Raw genomic sequence first — 21,927 nt, 5'->3', positions numbered from 1 at the left:
ACTCGGGGGCGGGGCGGTCGCGCTGGGGGCGGGGCTTGGCGCGGGCCCGGTGCCTGTCCGGCCTGGCTGGCTGGTGGAGTCCCTGCCTCCTGCAGGTTTGCAGGTGTAGGGGACAGGACAGGGACCCTCAGGGGGTCTCCCCTGGCAGAGAGCCACCAGCCTCACAATTTGAGTCGTCTTAGTGGGCCCAGAGGGGCTGGGAAGGTAGCTCAATGGTAAAGTGCTTGCACTGCATACACAGAAAAGGCTGGAAGTGGCACTGTGGCTCAAGTGGTAGAGTGCCTTCCTTGTGCAAGGAAGCTCAGGGACAGCGCCCAGGCCCTGAGTTCAAGCCCCAGGACTGGCAATAAATAAATAAAAATTCACATCTTAGCCAGGCACCTGTGGCTCACACCTGTAAGTCTAGCTAGGATATGAATTCAAAGCCAGCCTGGGCAGGAAAGTCCTTGAAACTCCTATGTCCAATCAACCTTGAGCACAGCAGCTCAGGGACAGTACCCAGGCCCTGAGTTCAAGTCCCACCACTGACAATAAAAAATTCACATCTCCATGGTAGGGCTCCCAGGACTTGGCTGATATCCTAGTGTCCCCTTATAAATCAGAACCCTACTTTTGTTCAAGATGGAAATTTAACCTGGGTTTGGGGAGCTGTGTGTGTAAATTCTGATGTGTGTAAATTCTGATGTGTCTGATTCATGACACAGTTACAGAAACTTTTTTTGGGGGGGGCAGGGGTCAGTCATGGGGCTTCAACTCTGGGCCTAGGTGCTGTCCCTGAGCTCTTCAGCCCAAGACAAGTGCTCTACCACTTGAGCCATAGTACCACTTCCCATTTTCTGGTGGTTAAGTGGAGATAAGAGACTCACAGTCTCTCCTGCCCGGGCTGGCTTTGAACCTTTTTCCTCAGATCTCAGCCTCCTGAGTAGCTAGGATTACAGGTATGAGCCACTGGTACCTGGCTAACAGAAACTTTTTGTAGGATAGCTGTTTCCCTTTCAGATGCCTGAATGCAGATGCAATAGTTGGAGCTCCAGCAGCCATTTGAACTGGAGATAAACTTGAGGATAGAGACCTCAAAGTGCTAGAAAAATGGAACCCACAAGCTGGGCTATGGCCCGTTGGTAAAGCAGTTGCTTACACTGTGCAAGGTACTGTGTTCAATCCTTGGCATCACAAACAGACAAAAGTAGGAACAGAAAGATGGGGTGGTGTTCGACTTGGACCATGAATGCCTTTGGGGAGCCTCTATCACCCGGAACTGTCTGCTCCCTAACATCTACAGGAATTCTGTAGCAAAGAACCGGACTGCACGTGGTGTCAGGTAAACACAGCTGTGGAAGGATAAACAAGCAGGAGGAAGTGGCGCTGTAGCTCAAGTGGTAGAACGCTAGCCTTGAGCTGAAGAGCTGAGGGACAGCGCCCAGGCTCAGAGTTCAAGCCTCAAGACGAACAAAAAAAAAAAAAAACAGGAGTGCAGCGTGGTGGCGCATGCCTGTAATCCCAGCTTACTCAGGAGAAGGAGCTGAAATAACTGAGGTTCAAGGCTGGCATTTATTGAGGTCTTATCTCAAAGCAAGCCAGGCGGCGCATGCCAGTAATCGCCGCTACTCAGGAGGCACAGATAGGAGGGGTCACATTCCCGCCCAGCCCCGGATAAAAGTTCAAGACTCTGAAACACAGACTGAAAATTAAAAAGAAAAAAAGCCTGAGATCATGGCTCAAGTGGTAGAGCACCAGCCATAAGCAAGAAAGCAGAGCAAGATGGGCTGGGAAGGTGGCTCAGTGGTATAGCGCTTGCCTTGAGCTGAAGAGCTGAAGGACAGCACCCAGGCCCAGAGTTCAAGCCCCACGACTGGCAAAAAAAAAGAAAGAAAGAAAGCAGAGCAAGAGCCAGGTGCTGGTGGCTCATATCTGTAATCCTAGCTACTCAGGAGGCTGAGATCCGAGGATCACGGTTCACTCTGACAGGAAAGTCAGTGAGACTCGTATCTCCAATAAACCATTAGAAAACTGGAAGTGGCGCTGTGGCTCAAGTGGTAGAGCGCTTGCCTTGAGCCGAGAAGAGCTGAGAAACAGCACTCAGGCCCAGAGTTCAAGCCCCACGACCGACCAAAAAAAAAAAAAAGAAAGAAAGAAAGCAGAGCAAGAGGGCCAGCCCCCAGAATCAGCTGATAACCTGACATGCAGAGCTGAACCTCTTTGTACCACCACTTAGTAATAATAGAAAGGGAAAGGAGTCGGGGAGGGATGTTAGAACTCCAGCTGGGCAATTTCCAGAGTTAAGATGTCTGGGGAGCTGGGGGAGAAGCCAGGGAGGGACCCCTAGAGCCAGCCCCACGGCCCTCCCCACACCCCGGTGTGCTCACCCGATGCCTCGGACAGCTTTGATGTAGAGGCTGAGCTGCAGCTTCACGGAGCAGTTCATGGGGATGCCGGTGACCTGCGGCGACAAGCCAGTGAGCAGCCGCACAGGCGCACGGGGCCTGGCCGGAAGGGCAACCCGGCCACCTGCCCCAGGGGTACTGGGGAGCCCCTGCCCCCCTCCCGCCCGTCACCCAGTCGCCCTGGAGAAAGACCCCCACGGTGGCAGCCCACGAGGGGCTCCTTCCTTGAGGAGGGCCCCAAGACCTCAAGCTGTTGACAGGAGGGTCAGTCCCCGCACATCCTCGGGCCGGTGTGTCAGCCTGGAGCTGGCACTGCCTGCCCTAGCCGGGCCACACATGCTCCCGGGAGCACCAGCAGGCGACACCTGCCCTGACTGCAGCCCGCCCTGGAGCCCAGGCTGTCCTCAGCCTCCCCAGGCTGGGATTACAGGCATGCAGGACCACACCTGGCTAAGAATGCACTGTGTATGGGTCCTCAGCACAAATCCACAGGGTTGAGCTACACCTAATCCAGTGTTTCATATACACCGATGTGATTTTTATTTTTCAATTTATAAGTGACTTTGAAAATAGGTACTGTAATCCTAGTTGCTCAGGAGGGTCTGAGGATTGCAGTGTGAAGCCAGCCTGGCAGGCAAGTCTGGGAGCCTTAGTTCCAATTAAGCACCAAAAAAGCTACAAGTGGCACTGTAGGTGCTAGCCTTGAGCAAAAGAGCTCAAAGAGAGCGCCCAGGCCCCGAGTTCAATCCCCGGGACTGACACACACATACACAAAATAATTCTTTTTAGGAATGGTTAAGGGTCTGGCGTACAGCACCCCCCTAGTGTGTACAGACTCCAGTCTCATCCCTGGCTTTGCCCCCCCAAACCACCTCGCTGGCCAGGAGTCGCCGCTGGGAGCCCACGGCAGGATTCTGGGCTGTGTGGAAGCCAGCAGGTCCCGTGGGCGCCCGGTGGCATCTCACATGTCCAGGTCTGGGCGTGGACAGAACTCTCGAGGTAGAAGACACTCGCCCGCAGCTATCTGGAGCTTTACGTGCGCCTCACCAAGTGGCTGATAATCCCTAATTAATTTACTGTCCTGAGGGCCTTGAGGGCTGATAACAAGATAATGGCAGCCTTGAACTAGAGTCAGGGTACAACGGGGCCTTGGACAGCTGATGTTCACAGGGTCCGTGCCAAGGGCAGGCTCCTCACCCCAGGCCCAGATAGCTCTTCTCTGGGGGAGGGGGCAGGGCCCCAGGGCCCCCGTGGGCAGGGCCAGGCTCACCGGGTGGATGTCCAGAAACAGGGCGTGCTCCTCGGGGTTGGGGTGCAGGCCGAGCACCGCTTGTGTCAGCACGGGGTCAGCATTGTAGAAGTGGGGGTGGGAGAGGAAGAGGGGCGCATCTGGGAGCAGAGCAGACGAGACAGGTGAGGGTGCTGGCCAGAGCATGCACGCGCATGTGGAAAACACCGGTGCTCAGGGACCAACCCCCCCTCCCACTGAGAAATCCCAGAGACGGGAGGCTCCCCATCCCCCCACCCCCCACCCTGTGACCCCTGAGCCAGCCAGAGACTCGGAATGGGGCCAGCGGGAGCCAGGAGAGGTGGTACAGCCGGCCACCCCAGCAGCAGGCTGGCGGTCGCAGCTCAGCAGCAGGCTGGCGGGGGCGGCTGGTAGAGATGGGGTCTCCACTAGGAAGAAGGGCTCTGAAAGTTGGAAGGACAGGACAACCACTCCAAATGACCCTGGGCTGCCCACTCAGCCGGGTGAGGTTCACACTGCGAATTCCACCACCCCGCAGCTCCCCAGGCCTGGCTTTCCTGAAAGTGGAAAGCCTCACCGAGGCCCCACCCCAGGTATCTAGACCCTTCCGAGGTCAGAAAGACAGGATTAGCCCTGCAAAGTTGGCAAGACCCCATCTCAACTAACAGCTGAGTGCCGTGGTGCCTGCCTACCATCCCCGTGGCATGAGGAAGCACAGACCAGGCACACAGCGAGGCCCTAACTTGAAAATAACCACTGCGGAGCGGGGAGGGGGCATGGCTCAGAAGGAAGAGAAGCACAAGGAAAGGCCTTCAAGCCCCCCCACAGCATTCTGGTAGCAAGGCCTGCTGGGACACACTCCCTCCCGAGGTAGCGGCCCTGGCTGAGCCAGTCGGCTCCGGCACAACGACCCATTCCTGTGGTGCCCTCGGGAAGTGACGCGCCATGGCCCGTGGCCGGGTCCCACATGCAGGCCCCCCCACACACACACAGGAGGCTTTTCAGTGACTGCCTGGCCATGTTATCTCCCCACATCCAGACGGAGCCCGGCCCAGGCAATCCGCATAATTAATTTATAGCTTTATGGCAAGTCTAACCCAACATAATTGCCCAGGATTTTCAGGGATTACAACTGAGGAGCCGAGGGGGGAAGGTCCTGAGTCTGAGAAATTATCAAAGTCCCAAAAGGGAACTGTGCAGGTATTCATAATCTCCAGAGAAAATGCCACTGAAAGGCAGATTTAGGAAGGGCAAGCATCAAGATCAAGAGCGGTCTAGTCTCCCCATGGTACTACTCGAAAGACACAAAGGCCAGCCAGATGCTGATGGCTCCGCCTGTAACCCATGTCAGGAGGCTGAGGATGGAAGGACTGAGATTTGAGGCCAGCTTGGGCAAGAAAATCTGTGAGACTTCCAAAGGGCGGCCGTGGGGGGGGGCAGGGAAGAGGCTCTGGGGGGCCAGCTGGGCTCCCGAGCCCCGTCACTAAGGAGTCAGCTTTCCTGTGGCAGGGACCCCCCACACACACACACACGGCCGACAGTGGGTGGCAGCCTGCGCCGCCTGGCCCGGCCACCGGCCTGCAGCGTTGCTCACAGGGGCCAGGTGTTCTCTGGGAGCATGGCCGCTGTGTGGCCGCCTGGCACAGGTTTGTTGTTTTGTCGGTTTTTGTTGCTTGGGTTTGTGGGGTTTTTGGTGCCAGTATTGGGGTTTGAACTCAGGGCCTAGGTGCGATCCCTGGGCTTTTTTCGATTAAGGCTAGCACTTGAGCCACAGCTCCGCTCCAGCTTTTTGGTAGTATACTGGAGACAAGAGTCTCACAGACTTTGCTGCCCCGGCTGGCTTCAAACCACCATGCTTGCATCTCAGCCCCCTGAGTAACTGGGATTACAGGTTTGAGCCACTGGCACCCGGTAGAAATGCCTTTTTTTTTTTTTTTTGCCAGTCATGGGGCTTGAACTCAGGGCCTGGGGGCTGTCCCTGAGCTTCTTTTGCTCAAGGCTAGTGCTCTATCACTTGAGCCACAGACCACTTCTGGCTTTCTGTGTATGTGGTGCTGAGGAATGGAACCCAGGGCTTCAGGCGTGCTAGGCGAGCACTCTACCCGAGCCACCTTCCCGGCCTTTTTTCACCTGGAGTTGGTGAGTCTGTGGCAATGGAAGCGGGCATGCAAGCGCAGCCCACAGTGGCCAACTGATGGGCTGTGGACGGGCCAGGGCCGGGGGGCAGGGGGGGACAGATGGGGCTGCCGGGCCTGCGCGTGCAGGGCGAGGGGGGGGCGGGCCCAGCCATGCTTGGCTTGAGCAATGGAGGCGGGGGCCAAGGGGACCGGCACAGCTGCAGACGCCAAAGGACATCGCGGTCCCAGAAATCACACCTGGCGCTGCCAACAGGAGGCTCTGACAAACAAGCAGCGGCGCCTGGCCAGCCCGTCACGCGTGGGAGCGGCCCGGCACGCGTGGGAGCGGCCCGTCACGCGTGGGAGCCGCCCGTCACGTGTGGGAGCTGCCCGTCACGCGTGGGAGCCGCCCGTCACGCGTGGGAGCGGCCCGTCACGTGTGGGAGCGGCCCGGCGGCCGGGCGGCCCCAACCCACACCCAGCCCTGGCATCTGGTGGCTCTGGAGCCCAGGGCCACGGGGAATCGAGGTCACAGGTCAGCTGCTTTAGGACAGGAAGGGAGTGCTGTCCGTCCTAAATACCGAAAGAGTCAGAAGAGGCAAGAGGACAGAGGCGAGCCCAGGGATCCGAGGCTGCCCACCCCAGAAATGGGAAGGGGTGCAGCAGGAGGAAGCAGCAGAGGAGCGAACCCCCCCCCACACACACACAGCGGGCCCACAGCACCGCCATGACCTTAGCCCGGGGAGACCGAGGCAGGCTCAGAACTACAGAACGAGAGATAACGAACTTGTGTGCAAGTATGTCCCAGGGTCTGATACACACAGCCTGTTTTCTTCCTCCAGTTATCTCCCTGCCGCTCCTTATCTGCAGCCTAGTGGAATTATCAAGGGTGCAGAGACCACGGCTTGGGTGGACACTGGCCGGTGAGTCCCTGCTGGCTCAGGCCCTGCCCCGGGGGGGGGGCAGGCGATGGGACACGCACGGAACCTGCAGGTGCTCATGTTCTGGATGCCGGACTCCAGGCACGGGCAGAAGCCTTCGTTGGGTGGGTAGACAGAGCCGTTGGCAAATAAGGTTTTAGGGGCCACAAAGCGGTAGATGGGGATGCCTTCATACACCCCAGGCTCTTTGTAGATGAGCTTCATGGACCTGCAGGGGGGGGGCGCAGACAGGTGAGAAAGGACCCAGGAATGCGGGCCGAGCCCAGCTCGCCAAGGTGGCCACCGCACAGCCCTCTCTCGTGGCCAGAGCACGTCACCTCTTCCTGGGGTTGTCAATGGCCTTCCCCCCACACCATCCACTGTCTGCACCCAGAGAGCCTTCCGCCAAAAGCTGTGTGCAGTCAAGCCTCCTTCCAAGGACCCCATCTCAGGTTGGGAGCCTGGTGCTGATGGCTCACACCCAGGTCCGCTCACACTCAGCTGAGAGCTGAGGGCTACGGTTCGAAGCTAGCATGGGCAGAAAAGGCTGTGGGACTCTTCTCCCCATTAATCAGCAAAGAGCCAGAAGTGGAACTGTGGCTCAAGTGGTAGAGTGCTAGCCTTGAGCACAAAAGCTCAGGGACAGCACCCAGGCCTAGGACCAGCATGTATGTGCATGTAAGCACACTCGCATGCACACACACACACACACACATACACACATACACACACACAAGACAATTCAAGATGGTGCAGAGCCACTGGGCGCTCTCTGCGCACACAAGGCCCCACGGTTGCACTGGGCCCCTGACCCAGGACAGCAGGAGGCCCAGGCCAGCGCCTACCTGCACGCCTCGGGGCTGTAGAACTCCAGTGACGACTCAGGAGTCATAAATGGCGGCCACATCTGCCCAGAAGTCCCATTGATCATGTTGCACCCCTCCGAGTTCCAGTAGCTGACCTGCGGGGGGCAGGGGGGGGTGGGAGCTGCGGGAGCTGCGGCCTCTGGCGGGCAGGGCTTGGTGATGCTGCTGGAAGCCTCGGCTGCCAGCACCACCACTCAGTTCCCACACCGGCACCCTGTGGCCAGCAAGGACAGGACACCCCGCGTCCCGTGGCCTCAGCCATTTCCTCTGGAAGATGGAGACACTGCTGCCACACAGCGCCAGACATCAACAGGCCAACTACCCAAGACCACTGACCTGCAGCAGAGGCCTCACCACAGGCAGTCAGGGAGCTGCCCCTGGCACCCGTCAGCCCCATTAGAACTCTAAACCATGCATCGTTTCACATGGAAGAAGCAAGTCAGAAAGTATTAATGGCATCCCTTAGGGGTGAGAATGCTCACCAGCCAGGCGCACGGCCGTGCCTAGAATCCCAGCATGAAGGAGGCTGAGAAAGTTCCAGACCAGCCTGAGCTACCTAGGGAAACCATCTCAAATGACTACTTTTGCTTTTTTTCTGCGCTGGTCCTGGGGCTTGAATTCAGGGCCTGAGCACAACCCTTGAACTTTTTTGCTCAAGGCTAGTACTCTACCACTTGAGCCCTAGCTCCACTTCCAGCATTTTGCTGGCTTATTGGAGTCTCACAGTCTTCCCTGCCCAGGCTGGCTTTGAACTGTGATTCTCAGACCTCAGCCTCCTGAGCAGCTAGAAGTGCAGATGTGAGCCACCTGTGCCCAGCTTCCATCAACCAGCTCAAGCTATTCCTTTGTAAATGGCTGGGATGTGGGCCGGTGGTAAAGCACCGTGTACCATGCAACAGACCTGGGTTCCATTCCTTGAATAAGAGAGAAAGAGAGACAGAGACCTGTGTTTCGTCCCTTGCATAAAAGAGATAGACAGACTGACAGAGAGGGAGACAGAGAGCACCAGTCACTAAGGTGCAAAAGAAAGCCAGCCCATGGCATGTTTCCAGTGAATTCCGGGCACACGGGAGCAGGGTTCAAAGGAGAAGTGGGCTTTCCTCGGGGGACAGGGCAGGCTGCCCGGGAGGACTGTGCATGGCTCCATTGTTTGGTTTTAATGGGAATGTCTTCCTGTGTTCTGGGCGCAATTTCAAAGCTGTTCCGCCCGAAACAGGAGTTGGAGGAGCAGAGCTGTGCCTAGACAGACGCCAGGCGTCCGTGTGTGAGCGCGCATGCGTGCGTGCCAGGCGCCCGGGTGTGAGCGCGCATGCGTGCGTGCGTGTGGCCCAGCCGGGAGCGTGGGGCTCCGGCCGGCTGCCACGGCGGCCATCCCCTCCACCACCTCCGCTCACCTTGCTGAGCCCATTCCACTTGTCCACAAGGTGGATCCTGCTGAAGTTCTGCACCCCTGTGAACACCGTGAAGACCTCGGAGTCTGAGTTGTTCATCTGAGAACAAAGGCACGGGGGAGGAGGAAGAGGAGAAGAGTTGAGGAGAAGAGCTTTCCAGAAGCTGGGCCCATGGACGGAGCTACCCTGTGCCGGCTGCTGTGCCCTGCCGAGGGCACAGGACGCTGCCTGGCTCTGAGGTGGCAGCCTGCCTGTGCCACGAGTCCAGCATTCCCGTCTGCCGTCTGCCCTGCCCTGACACGTGCCCTGGGAGTTTGGGGAGCCCGGGCCCACCTGCCGGGGCCCAGGCCGAGCGCGGGCGTCCGGGCGCGGGCGCTCAGCATTGTGCGGTGGCTGCGGTGACAGCAGGCAGGCGCATGCGCACGCCCGCACGTGCGCGCTCTGGGCACGGGCCACCGCCACAGGCACAGCTTGTCCCGCTTCGCCCCAGAGCCGGCGACCCAACCAAACCCAAGCCACTTCTGGCACATCAGGGTGACCCCGAAGGACCGCGGACACTTTCCGGCCCCTGCAGCTGCGGGGAAGCTCACAGAAAACACGGGAAGTCATCCCCCGCCCCCGGAGGAAGCCCGGGATGCTGAGCTCCTGGCTCGCAGCGGCCCTGCCCGGTCACCAGGGGTCAGGACCCAGAAGAGGCCGGCGGCCATCTGCCCCCACAACCATGCCCGCTCACCTTCACGAACAGCCCGAACTTGCCCTTGACGGGGAGCATGTCTGGGAAGTACTTGTTGAGGAGGTTCACCAGGGGGTCCTCGTAGCCCCACATCACCTCGCCCACCGTGCGGTTCATGAAGGCACGCTGCCCGAGCGTGCTGAAGGCCAGCGTCATGAGGAGCTTCAGGCTGGTGGGCCTGTGCTCCATCATCGTGGCCGCGCCCTGCAGAGCGAGACACCGCTGGCCGGCTGCCGCCTCCGACCCTCTCCGCCCTCCCCTCCCTCCTCCTCAGCCCCGGGCTCAGGCCCTGCACCCGCCTGTCACCCCAGCCGCAGTGACGGGTTCAGAAGTGAGCATGAACCCCTACCCGGGCAACACGCATGTCCCGCAGGGGCTCCGCCAGGCTCAGAACCTGGGGGCCAGTGAGCCTGCACTGGGGGGGCGGGGCGGAGGGCACACCTGCTGGGAGGGGACCCAGCGCAGACCGGGGACTGACACACCCCAGATGAAGCCAGTCTCAAAACCAGACCAACTTCCACCCATTAGTCATTTGAGCTGAAAAATCCCTTCTTGCTGAAGGCACCTGGGCATGTACTGAGAAACCATCTCGTGTCCTAGAAAGGGGCCAGGCTAGACGCTCCACTTGCACCTGCTCATGCTTCCGCGGGGCTGTCCCGGCTCCGTGGATGTGAGACACTTCGGGCAGAGAACCTCCCAGGCTTTCCTGCCACCATGCTCAGATCTCAGCCCCCCGAGCAGCCGGGTGCCCCGCGTGAGCCACCAGTGCCTCATTGGCTTCTTTGCTCTTCCTTTCCTTCTTATTTTGTGGTACTGGAGTTTGCACGGGCTAGGCAGGTGCTCTACCACTTGGGTCACACCCCAGCCCCTGGGCTCATTTTTCAAAGGCACGGCAGGATCAAGGCCGGCCTGGAGGAGGAGGGGCCGCACTCGGAGCAGGCGCTGTCCGGTCTGGTCCCACAGGGACCACGCGGCTCCTTTGCCTTCTAATCATCTTTGGGAAGGTGATAAACACATCGTTTTTAAAAAATCAAAACAGGATACAAAACAAAATATAGGTCCCTCTCCACCCTCGGCTCTGGGCCAGGCTCCCAAAGCCCTGAAGTCGGCTTTTGTTTGGTGAGTGATCCAAGACAGCTTTTACATTTCCCAATGGATAGGAAAAGAATCAAAATCACACCGTCCAGGAAACACGAAAATCCTGTGGAGCCCATGTCCTTTGCCCAGGGTGCCGGGGAAAGGGACAGGGCCACACCCACGCGTGCTCGCTGGGGGCTGCAGCCCAGATCCTCTTCAGCGCCCCCTGGGGCTCTGCGTGAACCATTCCCCGCGGCCCTAGGAAGGCTGCGCTCAACACTGGCACCGGCCAGCGCCTGGACGCCTGGACGTGGGGAGGTTCTGGCCATTCCTGGCCAGGCTGACAACCTGTTGATGCCCCCGACCTGGCCCGAGGTGTCCCCATGCTGGCACCCAGTGTCCTGGCAGAGCTGGGGGGCAGGGCAGGCTCCCAAAGCTCCACCCATGCCATTGCCCGGGGGTCTGCCCGGCCTCCTAAGGGTGAAGTCAGACACAGCCTGGGTCCCACCCGGGTGGAAAGCACCCCCAAACAGCTGTCCCGACCCCAGGCCGGGGGGCCTGCCTGCGGCAGCCTCCAAGCAAGGGGGGGGGGGGGGGGGGGAGGGCCGCAGGTTGCAGAGACTCACCAGGACCAGGATATTGGGCAGGACGATGTAGTCGCTCTCATCACCCCGGGACCTGTCGGGCTGGAACTGGAAGCTGCGGTGCTCCCGGAAGGACACCGTGTCGTTGTCGTTGAAGGTGATGTTGGTCTTATGTCTGAACTCGCTGCGTGGAGACACCAGGTCAGCGCGGGCACACCGGGGGCAGCACCCCCCCCGCCCCCACTGCCCGCACCTGTGCCCGTGTGCACGCACGCGTGTCTCCTGCATTTGTCCCCCCACGGATCGCAAGGCCCCTCACTGTTCCACCAAGAACTAGGCACCCCCAGCTGCCGGTGGCCCAAACACAAGAACTGTTTTCTTGGAGGCTAGAGGTGTGCTCAAATGGTAGAGTGCCAGCCTCACAGGTACAGGTACAAGGTCCCGAGTTCAAGCCCCAGTACCCCCCCCCCACACACACACAGACACCATGGCTGCCGGGCCTCACCGGTACACGTAGGGCCCGCGCTCCTGCACCAGCGGCTTCTCGCCCTTCAGGATCTCGTCGGGGTTGATGACCTCGAAGAAGTAGACGGACAGGTAGAAGGGGACGGGGATCTCCTTCCACATGTTGAAGGACAGGCTCTGGGGGTCGATGCGCACGTTCTACGGGGAGACAGCTCATAGGAGGCGGCAATGCAGGTCCAGCCCGCGCCGGGGCCGGTCCTGCTCGCCCTGCCTCCCAAGCAATGAATCCTAACCACACGAACATGAGCAACACTTACGAGTGTTTGCATGCTTCCAGCGTGTGTGTGTGTGTGTGTGTGTGTGTGTGTGTGTGTGTGGCGCATGTACCTGTGTGCATGCACCAGTACTGGGGCCTGAACTCAGGGACTGGGCACTTGAGCTTTGTTTGCTGAAGACTGCTCAGGGCTGGGAATATAGCTCAGCAGTAGAGTGCTTGTCCAGCATGAATGAAATCCTGGGTTCGATTCCTCAGCACCACATACATAGAAAAAGCCAGAAGTGGCATTGTGGCTCAAGTAAAGTGCTAGCTTTAAGCAAATGAAGCCCAGGGACAGTGCCCAGGCCCTGAGGTCAAGCCCCAGGACTGGCAAAAGACTGCTGAGCCTGCTCAAGACTGGTGCTCCACTACTTGAACCACAGGTCTACTTTTTGCTGGTTAGTTGGAGACAAGATTTCAGGGACTTTGCTGCCTAGCCTGGCTCAGATCTCAGCTTCCTGAATAGCTAGGATTACAGGTGTGAGCCACTGGTGCCCCGTAAAATCTTATTTATAAAACTTGGCGGGGGGGGGGGGGGGGGGAGGGACTCAGGGCCTTGTGCTTGGGAGGCTGACACTGTACCACTGGAGCCCCACCTCTAGTCTACATGGGGCGGGCATGTGTGTATCGCTGATGGGGCAGGGCAGGATGGCCCCCCACACAGGGTGGACACGGGCGGATCGCTGACAGATGGTGGAGGATGCAGCGGGTGGGTAGAGATCAAACCGCCAGAAACTCTGCCCCAGGTGACCCACTGCACACCCACCCAACAGAAGTAACTCAGCATCCAAGAGGAACCACAGCGGGTGAGAGTAGCCCGCCTGTTAGCCCAGCACCTGGGAGGGTGGGAGGTGGAGGGGCTCCACCACGCACACCCGGCCCTGGCCACAGGACTTCTCCCCCGTGCCCCCCGCCTCCCCCCCTCCAGTGAGTCTAGGACTCAGAGGAGGATCTGGAGGCGGCTGCGGCGCCTGGCGTGCCTGCCCGGGAGGGTGGACTTCGTCCTGCCCTCTCTTCAACCACAGCGGATCACAGCACCGGGCAGCTGATTAGATAGCACAGGGGTGAAGCTCGCAGCACCTGGCCCAGCGTGGCTGGGCTGTCTCTCTGCCCCTATCCCTCGTCCAAGGACAAAGATCAGTGCACAGACAGAGTGTAGAGAGTGGCTATGGTCAGCCTTGTGGGAGTCGGCCACTCCGGCCCAGCCTGGCCGGTTCCACAAGCCCAGGCTCGCTCGCAGAACACGGCCAGGAGGGGACAGCTGAGTTGGGTGTCGGACACGAACCAGGCTGGGCACTGGCAGCTCACACCTGTAATCCCGGCTACTCAAAAGGCTGAGATCTGGGCTGGGAAGGTGGCTCAGTGGTAGCGCGCTTGCCTTGCATGCATGAGGCCCTGGGTTCGATTCCTCAGCACCATTTAAGCAAAAAAGAGAAAAAAGCTGGAAGTGGTGCTGGCGCTGTGGCTCAAGTGGTAGATAGAGCACTAGCCTTGAGCTGAAGAGCTGAGAGACAGCGCCCAGGCCCAGAGTTAAGGCCCCAATGACCGGACCCAAAAAAAAAAAAAAAAAAAGGCTGATATCTGAGGATCATGGTTTGAAGCCAGCCTGGCAGGAAAGTCTGTGAGACTCATCTCCCATTACCCAGCAAAAAGCTGGAAGCAGAGCTGTGGTGAAGACGCTTCAGCCAGCGCGCAGGGCCAGCCCGGCCCACGCCAGCGCACAGCCTCCAGGGGCGCCATTCTGCACCACCTCTCGCTGTGGCTTCCAGCTCGGCTTACGTGTCTGGGGCGCACCTCTTGCTTTTGCGCAGAGCTGGGAGCACGCCAGCCCGCCCCCCCGCCCCCCGCCTTCCTGCACAGCCTTATGGCATCGCCCCAGCCGGTTCCCCAGCTGCGTAACTGGAGCTGCCTCCAGAGCGGGAAATGGAGCCAGCCACCACCGGTCACCGAGTGACACGAGAGCCACAAACACAGCTCCCAGCAGGCAAGGGGTCGGGGGTTCGATCCCCCGACCTGCAATAAACACACACAACCCTGCAATCTGCCACACTGACTTCCAAAGAACAAGCTCGTATTCCTCTACTTTAAGAAAGTCCACAGGGGCTGGGAAGGTGGCCCAGTGGTAGAGTACTTGCCTTGCATGCATTGGCCCTGGGTTCGATTCCTCAGCACCACATAAGCAGAAAAATCTGGAAGTGGCGCTGTGGCTCAAGTGGTAGAGCGCTAGCCTTGAGCTGAAGAGCTGAGAGATAGTGCCCAGGCCGAGTTCAGGCCCCATGACCAAAAAAAAGAAGTCCACAGAACCCAGAACCCCTGGGGTAGCGGGGCTGCAAGGATTGGGGTCTGCTCCCAGCTCTGGCCCCCCCTGGCTTTGTGGGGTATTCACGGTTGTTCCCTGGACTAAGCACGCTTTGTAAAACAAACTAGAAATGAGGGTGTGAACTGAGGGAGGGGCAGCACTAGTGCCTTGAGCTGGCTAGGTGGCTGTTCTACCTCCTGACCCACACCTCCAGCCCAGCATTTTGCTACTTAATTTAGAGATAGAGTCTTAGGGTTTTGAACTGTGATCCTCCAGCTCTTAGCCTCCTGAGAGACTAGGATTAAAGTTGGATATAACTGATCAGCAGAGGGGTTCGAGTGGGCCAGGAGAAAACCAGGAGTGGTGGAGCCGTGTGGGGACGGAGTGCCACAGAGCCACGGGTGCTCACGGGCCACGCGTGTGTCAGAGCTGTGGCTCTGCGTCTCCAGCCTGGCTCAGGACAAAGCCACTTCTCACCGCCGCCTGCACGGCCATGGCTGTACCCAGCAGAGGCTTTGGAGCAAGGCCTCACAGCCCCACAGAGGGGTGGCCCCAGGGAGGGGGACCACAGGGGGGCTGGCAGCCCGGGCCTTCCCGCCACCCAGACACCTGGACAACACAGTCTTCACCCAGCCAGGCACTGGCTGCTCACATCTTGAATCCCAGCTACCCAAGAGGCTGAGAACTGCACAGTGTGACTCCCTTCCGAACAAGGGCTGGGAAGGGCCGGGGCACATCCACACCCCCCGCCCAACGCCAAGAGGCCCTGCTCTGACACGGGTGGAGGCAGATCATGCTCTGGGCCCCACACTGGCGCTCTGGCTTCCCAGGTAACCAGCTCTACCCCGGAAAAGCCTTTTACAGGAAGCCCACGCACGTCACTGACACAGGGCCAGGTTGCCCAAGAAGCTGAGTCACCCGATTCCTTCGTCGGTGCCCCCCACTCAACGCTCCCCGCCAGCAGTCACCGCCACGCGGCCTCCAAGCACTGCCAGCCCTCCGCTCCAGTCCCGCGCTGTCCAGGCCCCATCCACCCAGCCCCCTTGGGAAGGGTCAGTCGCTCCTCAGCCCCAGAGGCTCCCAGCGCTCTTCTCACTTCTCAGAACCCGAGTCCCTGCACACTCTGACTGTATCATAAGTACGCTGGTGACAAGCCTCCTTTGCTGCTACCCAGAATGCAGTTGTGGTGGGCGGCGCTGGAACAGCCACCCTGGACCACGAGGCAGCCTTCAGACTGGGTCCCAAGGCTTCACAGAGCCACCCCACCAGGGTGGTTTAGTCATGAAATAGTACAAAGCAAGATCACACTCCCTGTAGCAGAATGACTAAAACGGGAAAGGCTGACACCAAGCGCTGGTGGAGCACAGAGGCGTTCACTGGGGGTCAGCCCCGCATGGGAGCATCACCCAGACAGGCCAAGGCCTCCGCTGTCAGAGCTGAGCCCGGGGCCGAGCGACAGGGTCAGAGGCGAAGCACTGCCCAGGGCGGCATTTCGCCAGTGGGCACACCGCGGTCAGCCAGGGGCAAGGCCTCTCACGGGAGCCCAGAGGCCTCCTCTGAACCCGGCTGGACTTCAGCGGGAGCTGGGGTAGACACAAGGGGCCTGGGGGGATGCTCCTTTGTGTCCCAGCTGGGGCCTGCGCGCTGGCCCCGGCCCCCGGCCCCGCACGTGACACGGCTGTGCGGCCTGGCTGGCCCAGGGGTCACGCAACAGCGAGCAGGGGCACCCAGCGGCCACAGCCCTTCTTCCAGGCCTGGGGCTTGAACTCAGGGCCTGGGTGCTGTCCCTGAGCTTTTTCACCTACACATGGTGCCCTACCTCTTGAGCCACAACTCCACCTGTGGCTCTTTGCTGGGTGATGGGAAACAAACGTCTCCCAGACTTCCCTGCTCAAGCTGGCTTCAAATCACAGCCAGAGAGCCCTGAGCGGGCTTCACACAGGGTGACAATCGTCACGGCTGAGGGGTGGCGTGTGCGTGGCCACCCTGCTCAGAATCGTGGCCACCGGAGCCCCGGGTAGCCCCGACTGCGCCTCCCTTCCGGGGGTAGGAGGGATACTGTGGCTGCGCTGACTTTGGGGTGACACGTGAACCCCAGGCCTGGAGCTGGGGCCCCACCGGTGCCTGCGATGGTCCCAGTGTCCAAGGGACAGTCCTGTGCACTCCCACGGTCACGCCAGGCTGAGAGCCAGCCTGGGGAGGGTGTGAGAGGCCCCGGCTCTCAGCTGCCTCGATCCTGGCCTGGGGACTGCCCTGATCGCGGCCAGGCTGCAGTCAGCACGGCCGACCACGCGGGGGCACGCGGTCCCACCACCACGGTCCCACCACCGGGCCCGGCAGGGTGTGTCACCACAACCAGCACCACAGCAGCGTGGCTCTGCCGCAGGCTGACGCCGCACAGTGCTGTGCCCGGAATCCTCTGCAGACCCCCAGGGAGCTGACGTTCCTCCCTGCATGTGGGGAACAGGATCAAGATGGCTACGGCTCCGCCTGCACCCTCATCTACCCACGCCACACCATCACAGGGAGACGACAGCCGCACTGACATATAGCTACAATGAGACGACAGCTGCACTGACGAGACAGCCACACTGACGTGACAGCCACACAGAGACAGCCACACAGAGACGATGGCCGCACTGACGTGACAACTGCCCAGAGGTGACAGGAGGCCCCAGAGGACAGCGGCAGGGAGGGACAGGCCCAGGCCCAGGCCTGCAGCGGGCTGGGCAGCTCTGTGGGAGGGTGTCTGCAGATGGAGCCACTGCACTGGGCTTTGGACTCGGGCCCCAGGCGGGCAGGGATCACTGGTGCTGCCCCTCAGCGACGCAGCCACAGCCACACAGCGAGGAGGCCACCCCGAGTTCTCACCTCCGCAGGGACCACAGGCCACGGTTAAACCAGGTCTGAAGCCTCCTACCTGCCCACCTCCAAATGCAAACCAATACAGTGCTGCACACACGTGGTGGTGGGTACTTGGAATGTTCTAGAAGGCTCCACGGCTCTGAGACAGAGCTGGCACAGCCCTCTGGGGAGGAAACGCAGGGCCACCAGGCCCCCGCCACCCTGCAGCAGAGGGCAGTGTCCAGCACTGTTGTCGGGCCCGGCAGGGGCACAGCCAGCACCATCGGCACCGCCAGCATCTCAACGCGGTGACCCGAGCCGGGCACACACAGCCCCACAGACTACTGTGTGCACAGAGTGACAGCCTCACCCCGGAGCGCCACCCCAGCCGGTCAAACTATCCCAACTGGGGCTTCGAGCCGGGCGCTGACGGCTCACGCCTGGCATCCTGGCTGGTCTAGTCAGGAGGCTGAGCTCCGAGGATCACAGTTCCAAAGGCAGCAGCCCAGGCAGGAAAGTCCAAGAGTCCAGTTAACTACCAAAAGCTAGATGGAAGTGGTGCTGTGGCTCAAGTGGCAGAGCGCCAGCCTTGAGCATGAAAGCTCAGGACAGTGCTCACGCCTGAAGTTCAAGCCCAAGTACCTGTGCACACACCCAAAAATATCCCCTACCCCAGCCGGGAGCTGGGCGCCCGGGCAGGGCTCCGTCTCCTCACCTGGGACGATCGCTCTGAGTTTATTTATCTAGCCCTGTGTGTCCGTGTACTTTGCTTCAGTTGCATAGTATTTCACAATAAGAGAAATCAAAGACAGTCCCGCTGGAGCGGAGTGCTGGGGGAGGGGTGCAGGGGGTTGGGGGCCTGGGAACAGACAGCAGGAGGGAGTCTCAGCGTCCAGCCCCAATGCCAGGGAGTCTGGGCCATGCTGGCTCTGGGCCCCATGAAGCTGGCCCAGCCGCCCTGGACAGGGGCCCAGGGAGCCGCCAGAACCCCGCCCATCTGTCACCCCCCGGGCCCCGCCTCCTCCAGGAGGAAGAGGCCGGGTGGGTGAGTTGGGAAGGCCTCCAGGGCCGCCGTGGGCAGGGTCCTCGTGGGGGGGCCGCAGATGCAGCACCCCCTTGTGCAGCATGAGCCGGTGCTGGAAGAACCTTCCAGGGCGAGGACCAGCCCAGGCTCAGGCCTCCACACAACCAGGGAGAGAGTGGAAGCAAGGGCCCGCGAGGAACCGGGAGGGAGGCCGGGGCCGACGCCAGGCGCGGGGCTCACGCCTGTCGTCCCAGCTACTGAGGGGGCGAGAGCTGAGGATGACGGTTCAAAGCCAGCCCACACAGTGAAGGCCACAAGACTCTCCCCTCCAGTTAACCAGCAAAAAGCCACAAGTGGAGCTGTGGCTCAAGTGGCAGAGAGCCAGCCTTGAGCAGAAAGGCTCAGGTACAGTGCCCAGGTCCTGAGTTCAAGCCCTGAGAACAAAGCCTATGGTAGGAATGGGCGGCCGGGCCCGCAGGCGCCCGCGTCTCTGTGTCATGCGCAGGCCACGTGAGACACTTCACACCACGGGGGATGCGCCAGGCGGAGGCAGGGCGCCACCGCCAGGAGCCTCACCCCAGCCTCGGCGGCCAGAGGCCACAGAGGGAAGGCGTCAAAGCAGGCCAGTGCGCTCTAACCCTAGCACAAAACACCCCTGTGAACCACACACATTTACTAACCTCTCATCGGGGAAAGCGAGGAGGCCCAGGAAACCACCAGCAGGGAAGTAGCGGGGGCTGGGTTCAAATCTGAGCTACCCGCTTGGAGATTCACCTGCCCCAGTCCCTCTGGACGGCTCTGGCTGGCATAGCCTGGTGGCCTGGATAGGGGGCATCCCCCCAGGACCACCCCTCGCCAGCTCAGCCTCTCAGCCAGGAGGGAGGAAAGCCTCATCACAGGCCACAGGGGACACTCAGAGGCCTCCCCCAGGCACCCACGCTGCCCTTGACCCCGCGGTGTGGGACGAGGCCCACAGCCACAGCACCTTGTCCAGGGGCCCCTGCCAGCCTGTGACAGAGCACACCTGTGGCGGGATTCCAGATGCCTACTCCACCGCGGGGGCCCACACAGTGGGCTCAAGGTCAGGCCTGGGCTCTCCCCCACACTCCACCGTCCCCCCACGGAGGCAGAACCTGAACCCCGGCCCACCCCCACCCTGCCACCTCTCCTCTTTCTTACACACACCTCCACCCCGATGCTGCGCAGGTGTGTGGCTGGGGCCCGGGGGGCTGTGCCGCAAGGTCACCAGGGCTCATCTCCAAGTTACCAGCAACCCCTGCCCACAGGCCTCCTGGCCTCCGCCCAGAGGCCCACTTCTTCATCTGGCCTGGAACGGTCGCCGCCGGCACTCGCCGGCACCTGACGCCAACCAGCCCTGCCGCCCGCCCCCTCGGGGGTTTTGGTTTCACCAAAGGAAAAAACAAACGCTGGAACTGAGCAAGATCCAAATAGCTGAAGATCTAATCACCTAAGAGTTTGTGAAATTCTCCCTGGGACCAGCAAGTAACCGACAACCTAATGCCCCCTTCAAGAGGGCCTCGGGAAAACACCCCCAACAGTCATGGCGACAGATGGCTGGAGCAGGGTGGGGTTCCAGCAGAGCGGCTGTGGGACACAGGGCAGGGTCACCTCACGAAGCCTGAAAAACTTCTTCCTCTAGGCCCCCCAAGGGCCAATGAGAGAGCCTGTGTCCTGAGTCCTAGTGATTGGTCCAGGGATGAGCATGTGACATGATCTCAGCCAATCAGAGCCAAGGAGTACTTGCACCACCACTTTCCCAGCCACCATGTGGTCCCTGTCTTCTTCGTCTTCTGGATTGACAGAGACAATTGACACGTGCATGGGGGTGGGGACCTCGGCTGTCTTGGGAGTGGGGGTCCAGCAGGATGGACCTTGGCCTCCCGCGCAGCGTCATGCGGCTGTGGGTGAGGACCCCCCCCAGGACCCAGGCTCTCCGCCCAGCCCCGGTGCCTTCATGTTGGGGCAGGAATGAGGTCAAGGGGAAGACAGCAGCCGCCCACAAGGCGCTGCCAGGCTCAGGAGCCTGCGCCGGCTGGAACGTGGCCCGGGCATGTCCAGACGTGGCAACGTGGGCCGGAGTCTGGAGGCGCCTCCCGAGACCCAGGTTTCTGGGTGCTTACCTAGGCACAAAGACTCAGACTCCGTCAGGGAGAGATGAGCACAGAGAGAGGTTGTGTAACTCACTCAAAGCCACACAGCTAAAAGAGCAAGAGCCAGGATGAAACCCAGCGGTGGGGTTCCTCTCTCTGGCTCCCTCCAGCTCCCTGCCTGCCCAAGGGTCTCCAGTGGGCACCAGCCATGACTGAGCCCTCCCAGGGTACCAGGGAAGGGATGGGGGCCATCTCAGGACCGTTAGGGCTGAGGCACAGGGGTGCAGCAGCACCAGCATTGGTGATGGTGGAGGATCGCTCGGGCAGCTGTCCACCTGGGCGGGAAGAGTCTTCAGGAAGTCACAGACAGCTAGATGCTGATGGCTCACACCTGGAATCCCACCTGCTCAGTATGCTGAGATCAAGACGATCATGGTTCAGGGAAGGTGGGAGGGAAGGGATGGTGGGGGAAAAACAAAGGAGGGGGTAACAATGCTCGATAGGAAATGTACTCATTACCTTGCTCATGTAACTGTAACCCCTCTGTACAGTATCTTTACCGTAAAAAAAGTATGTTAGAAAATAAAGAAGATCATGGTTCAAAGCCAGCCTGGGCAGAAAAGAATCCCCATCTCTAACTAACCAGCAAAATGCCACTGGAGGCATAGCTCACGAGGCCCTGAGGTAAACCCTGGTACTGCCCAAAACAAGTTACATTGGAGGGGGGACACTCTGGGGTAGAGCAAGTGCGCAGGATGGGCTCCACGGAAGGCAAAAAAGAAAGGAAGAGGGCTGGGAAGGCGGCTCAGTGGTAGAGCGCTTGCCTCACATGCATGAGGCCCTGGATGCGATTCCTCAGCACCACATAAGCAGAAAAAGCTGGAAGTGGCGCTGTGGCTCAAGAGGTAGAGCACTAGCCTTGAGCTGAAGAAAAAGAAGGAAGAAAAGAAACTACCTTTGAGCTGAAACATATAAGCATGGGGACTAAGAACTCCAGGCAAAAGGACCACATGTGTAAAGGCCCTGAGGCAGGAGAGCACAAGTCAGGTTTGAGAAGCAGACAGGTGAAGCTGGACAGACAGAAATGATGAGGTGCAGGCAGCCAGGACCCAGGAAGAAATGACTCCGGCCAGATCAGGAGAGGTCTGAAGCCAGATGCAGGAACACCACAAGCAGCTCTTTCCAATGGTCCATTCTGAAGACCGTCCTGGCCAGACACGGTAGCTTACGCCTGAAAGTCCAGCTACTCTAGGGCCTGAGATCAGCAGGATTGGGGCCCACGGCCGGCTCAGGCGAAAAGCTAGTGAGGACCCACCAACGGGCCAAGAACGGTGCTGTGCGTCTGTGATCCAAGCCAAGCAGAGGAGTGGGCTGGAGGATCAAAGTCTAAGGCTGGCACCAGGCAAAAACCAGAGGCTGCCTCTGAAAAATGACTAAAACACGAAAGCGCGCTCTGGCTCAGCTGGGAAGGTAGAGGAGAGCAGGGTGGGCGGGGGTGGGGGGGGAGGCAGTCACCAGCAGGGTGGGCAGACAGCGCTGGGGGAGGG

General features: G+C 60.2%; 1 protein-coding gene across 3 annotated transcripts in view; it reads right to left on the bottom strand.

Moving 5' to 3' along the window:
* Scarb1 (scavenger receptor class B, member 1) overlaps positions 1-21,927 on the bottom strand; it is a 42,215-nt gene that overhangs the window by 7,704 nt on the left and 12,584 nt on the right. For all 3 annotated transcript variants that reach the window (XM_013023191.1, XM_013023190.1, XM_013023192.1), the window contains exons 2-9: positions 11,827-11,984; positions 11,364-11,505; positions 9,661-9,864; positions 8,931-9,026; positions 7,516-7,631; positions 6,733-6,899; positions 3,655-3,773; positions 2,367-2,440 (exon numbers count right to left, since the gene is read on the bottom strand). In XM_013023191.1, the coding sequence (XP_012878645.1) occupies positions 2,367-2,440; positions 3,655-3,773; positions 6,733-6,899; positions 7,516-7,631; positions 8,931-9,026; positions 9,661-9,864; positions 11,364-11,505; positions 11,827-11,984 (1,076 nt within the window). The remainder of the gene's footprint in view (positions 1-2,366; positions 2,441-3,654; positions 3,774-6,732; positions 6,900-7,515; positions 7,632-8,930; positions 9,027-9,660; positions 9,865-11,363; positions 11,506-11,826; positions 11,985-21,927) is intronic.

This window comes from Dipodomys ordii, unplaced genomic scaffold, assembly GCF_000151885.1.
Source record: "Dipodomys ordii isolate 6190 unplaced genomic scaffold, Dord_2.0 Scaffold66, whole genome shotgun sequence".
NCBI classification, from domain to species: Eukaryota; Metazoa; Chordata; class Mammalia; order Rodentia; family Heteromyidae; genus Dipodomys; species Dipodomys ordii.
Note: the sequence above shows the minus strand (reverse complement) of the source record. Positions and strands in the feature narration are given on the sequence as shown.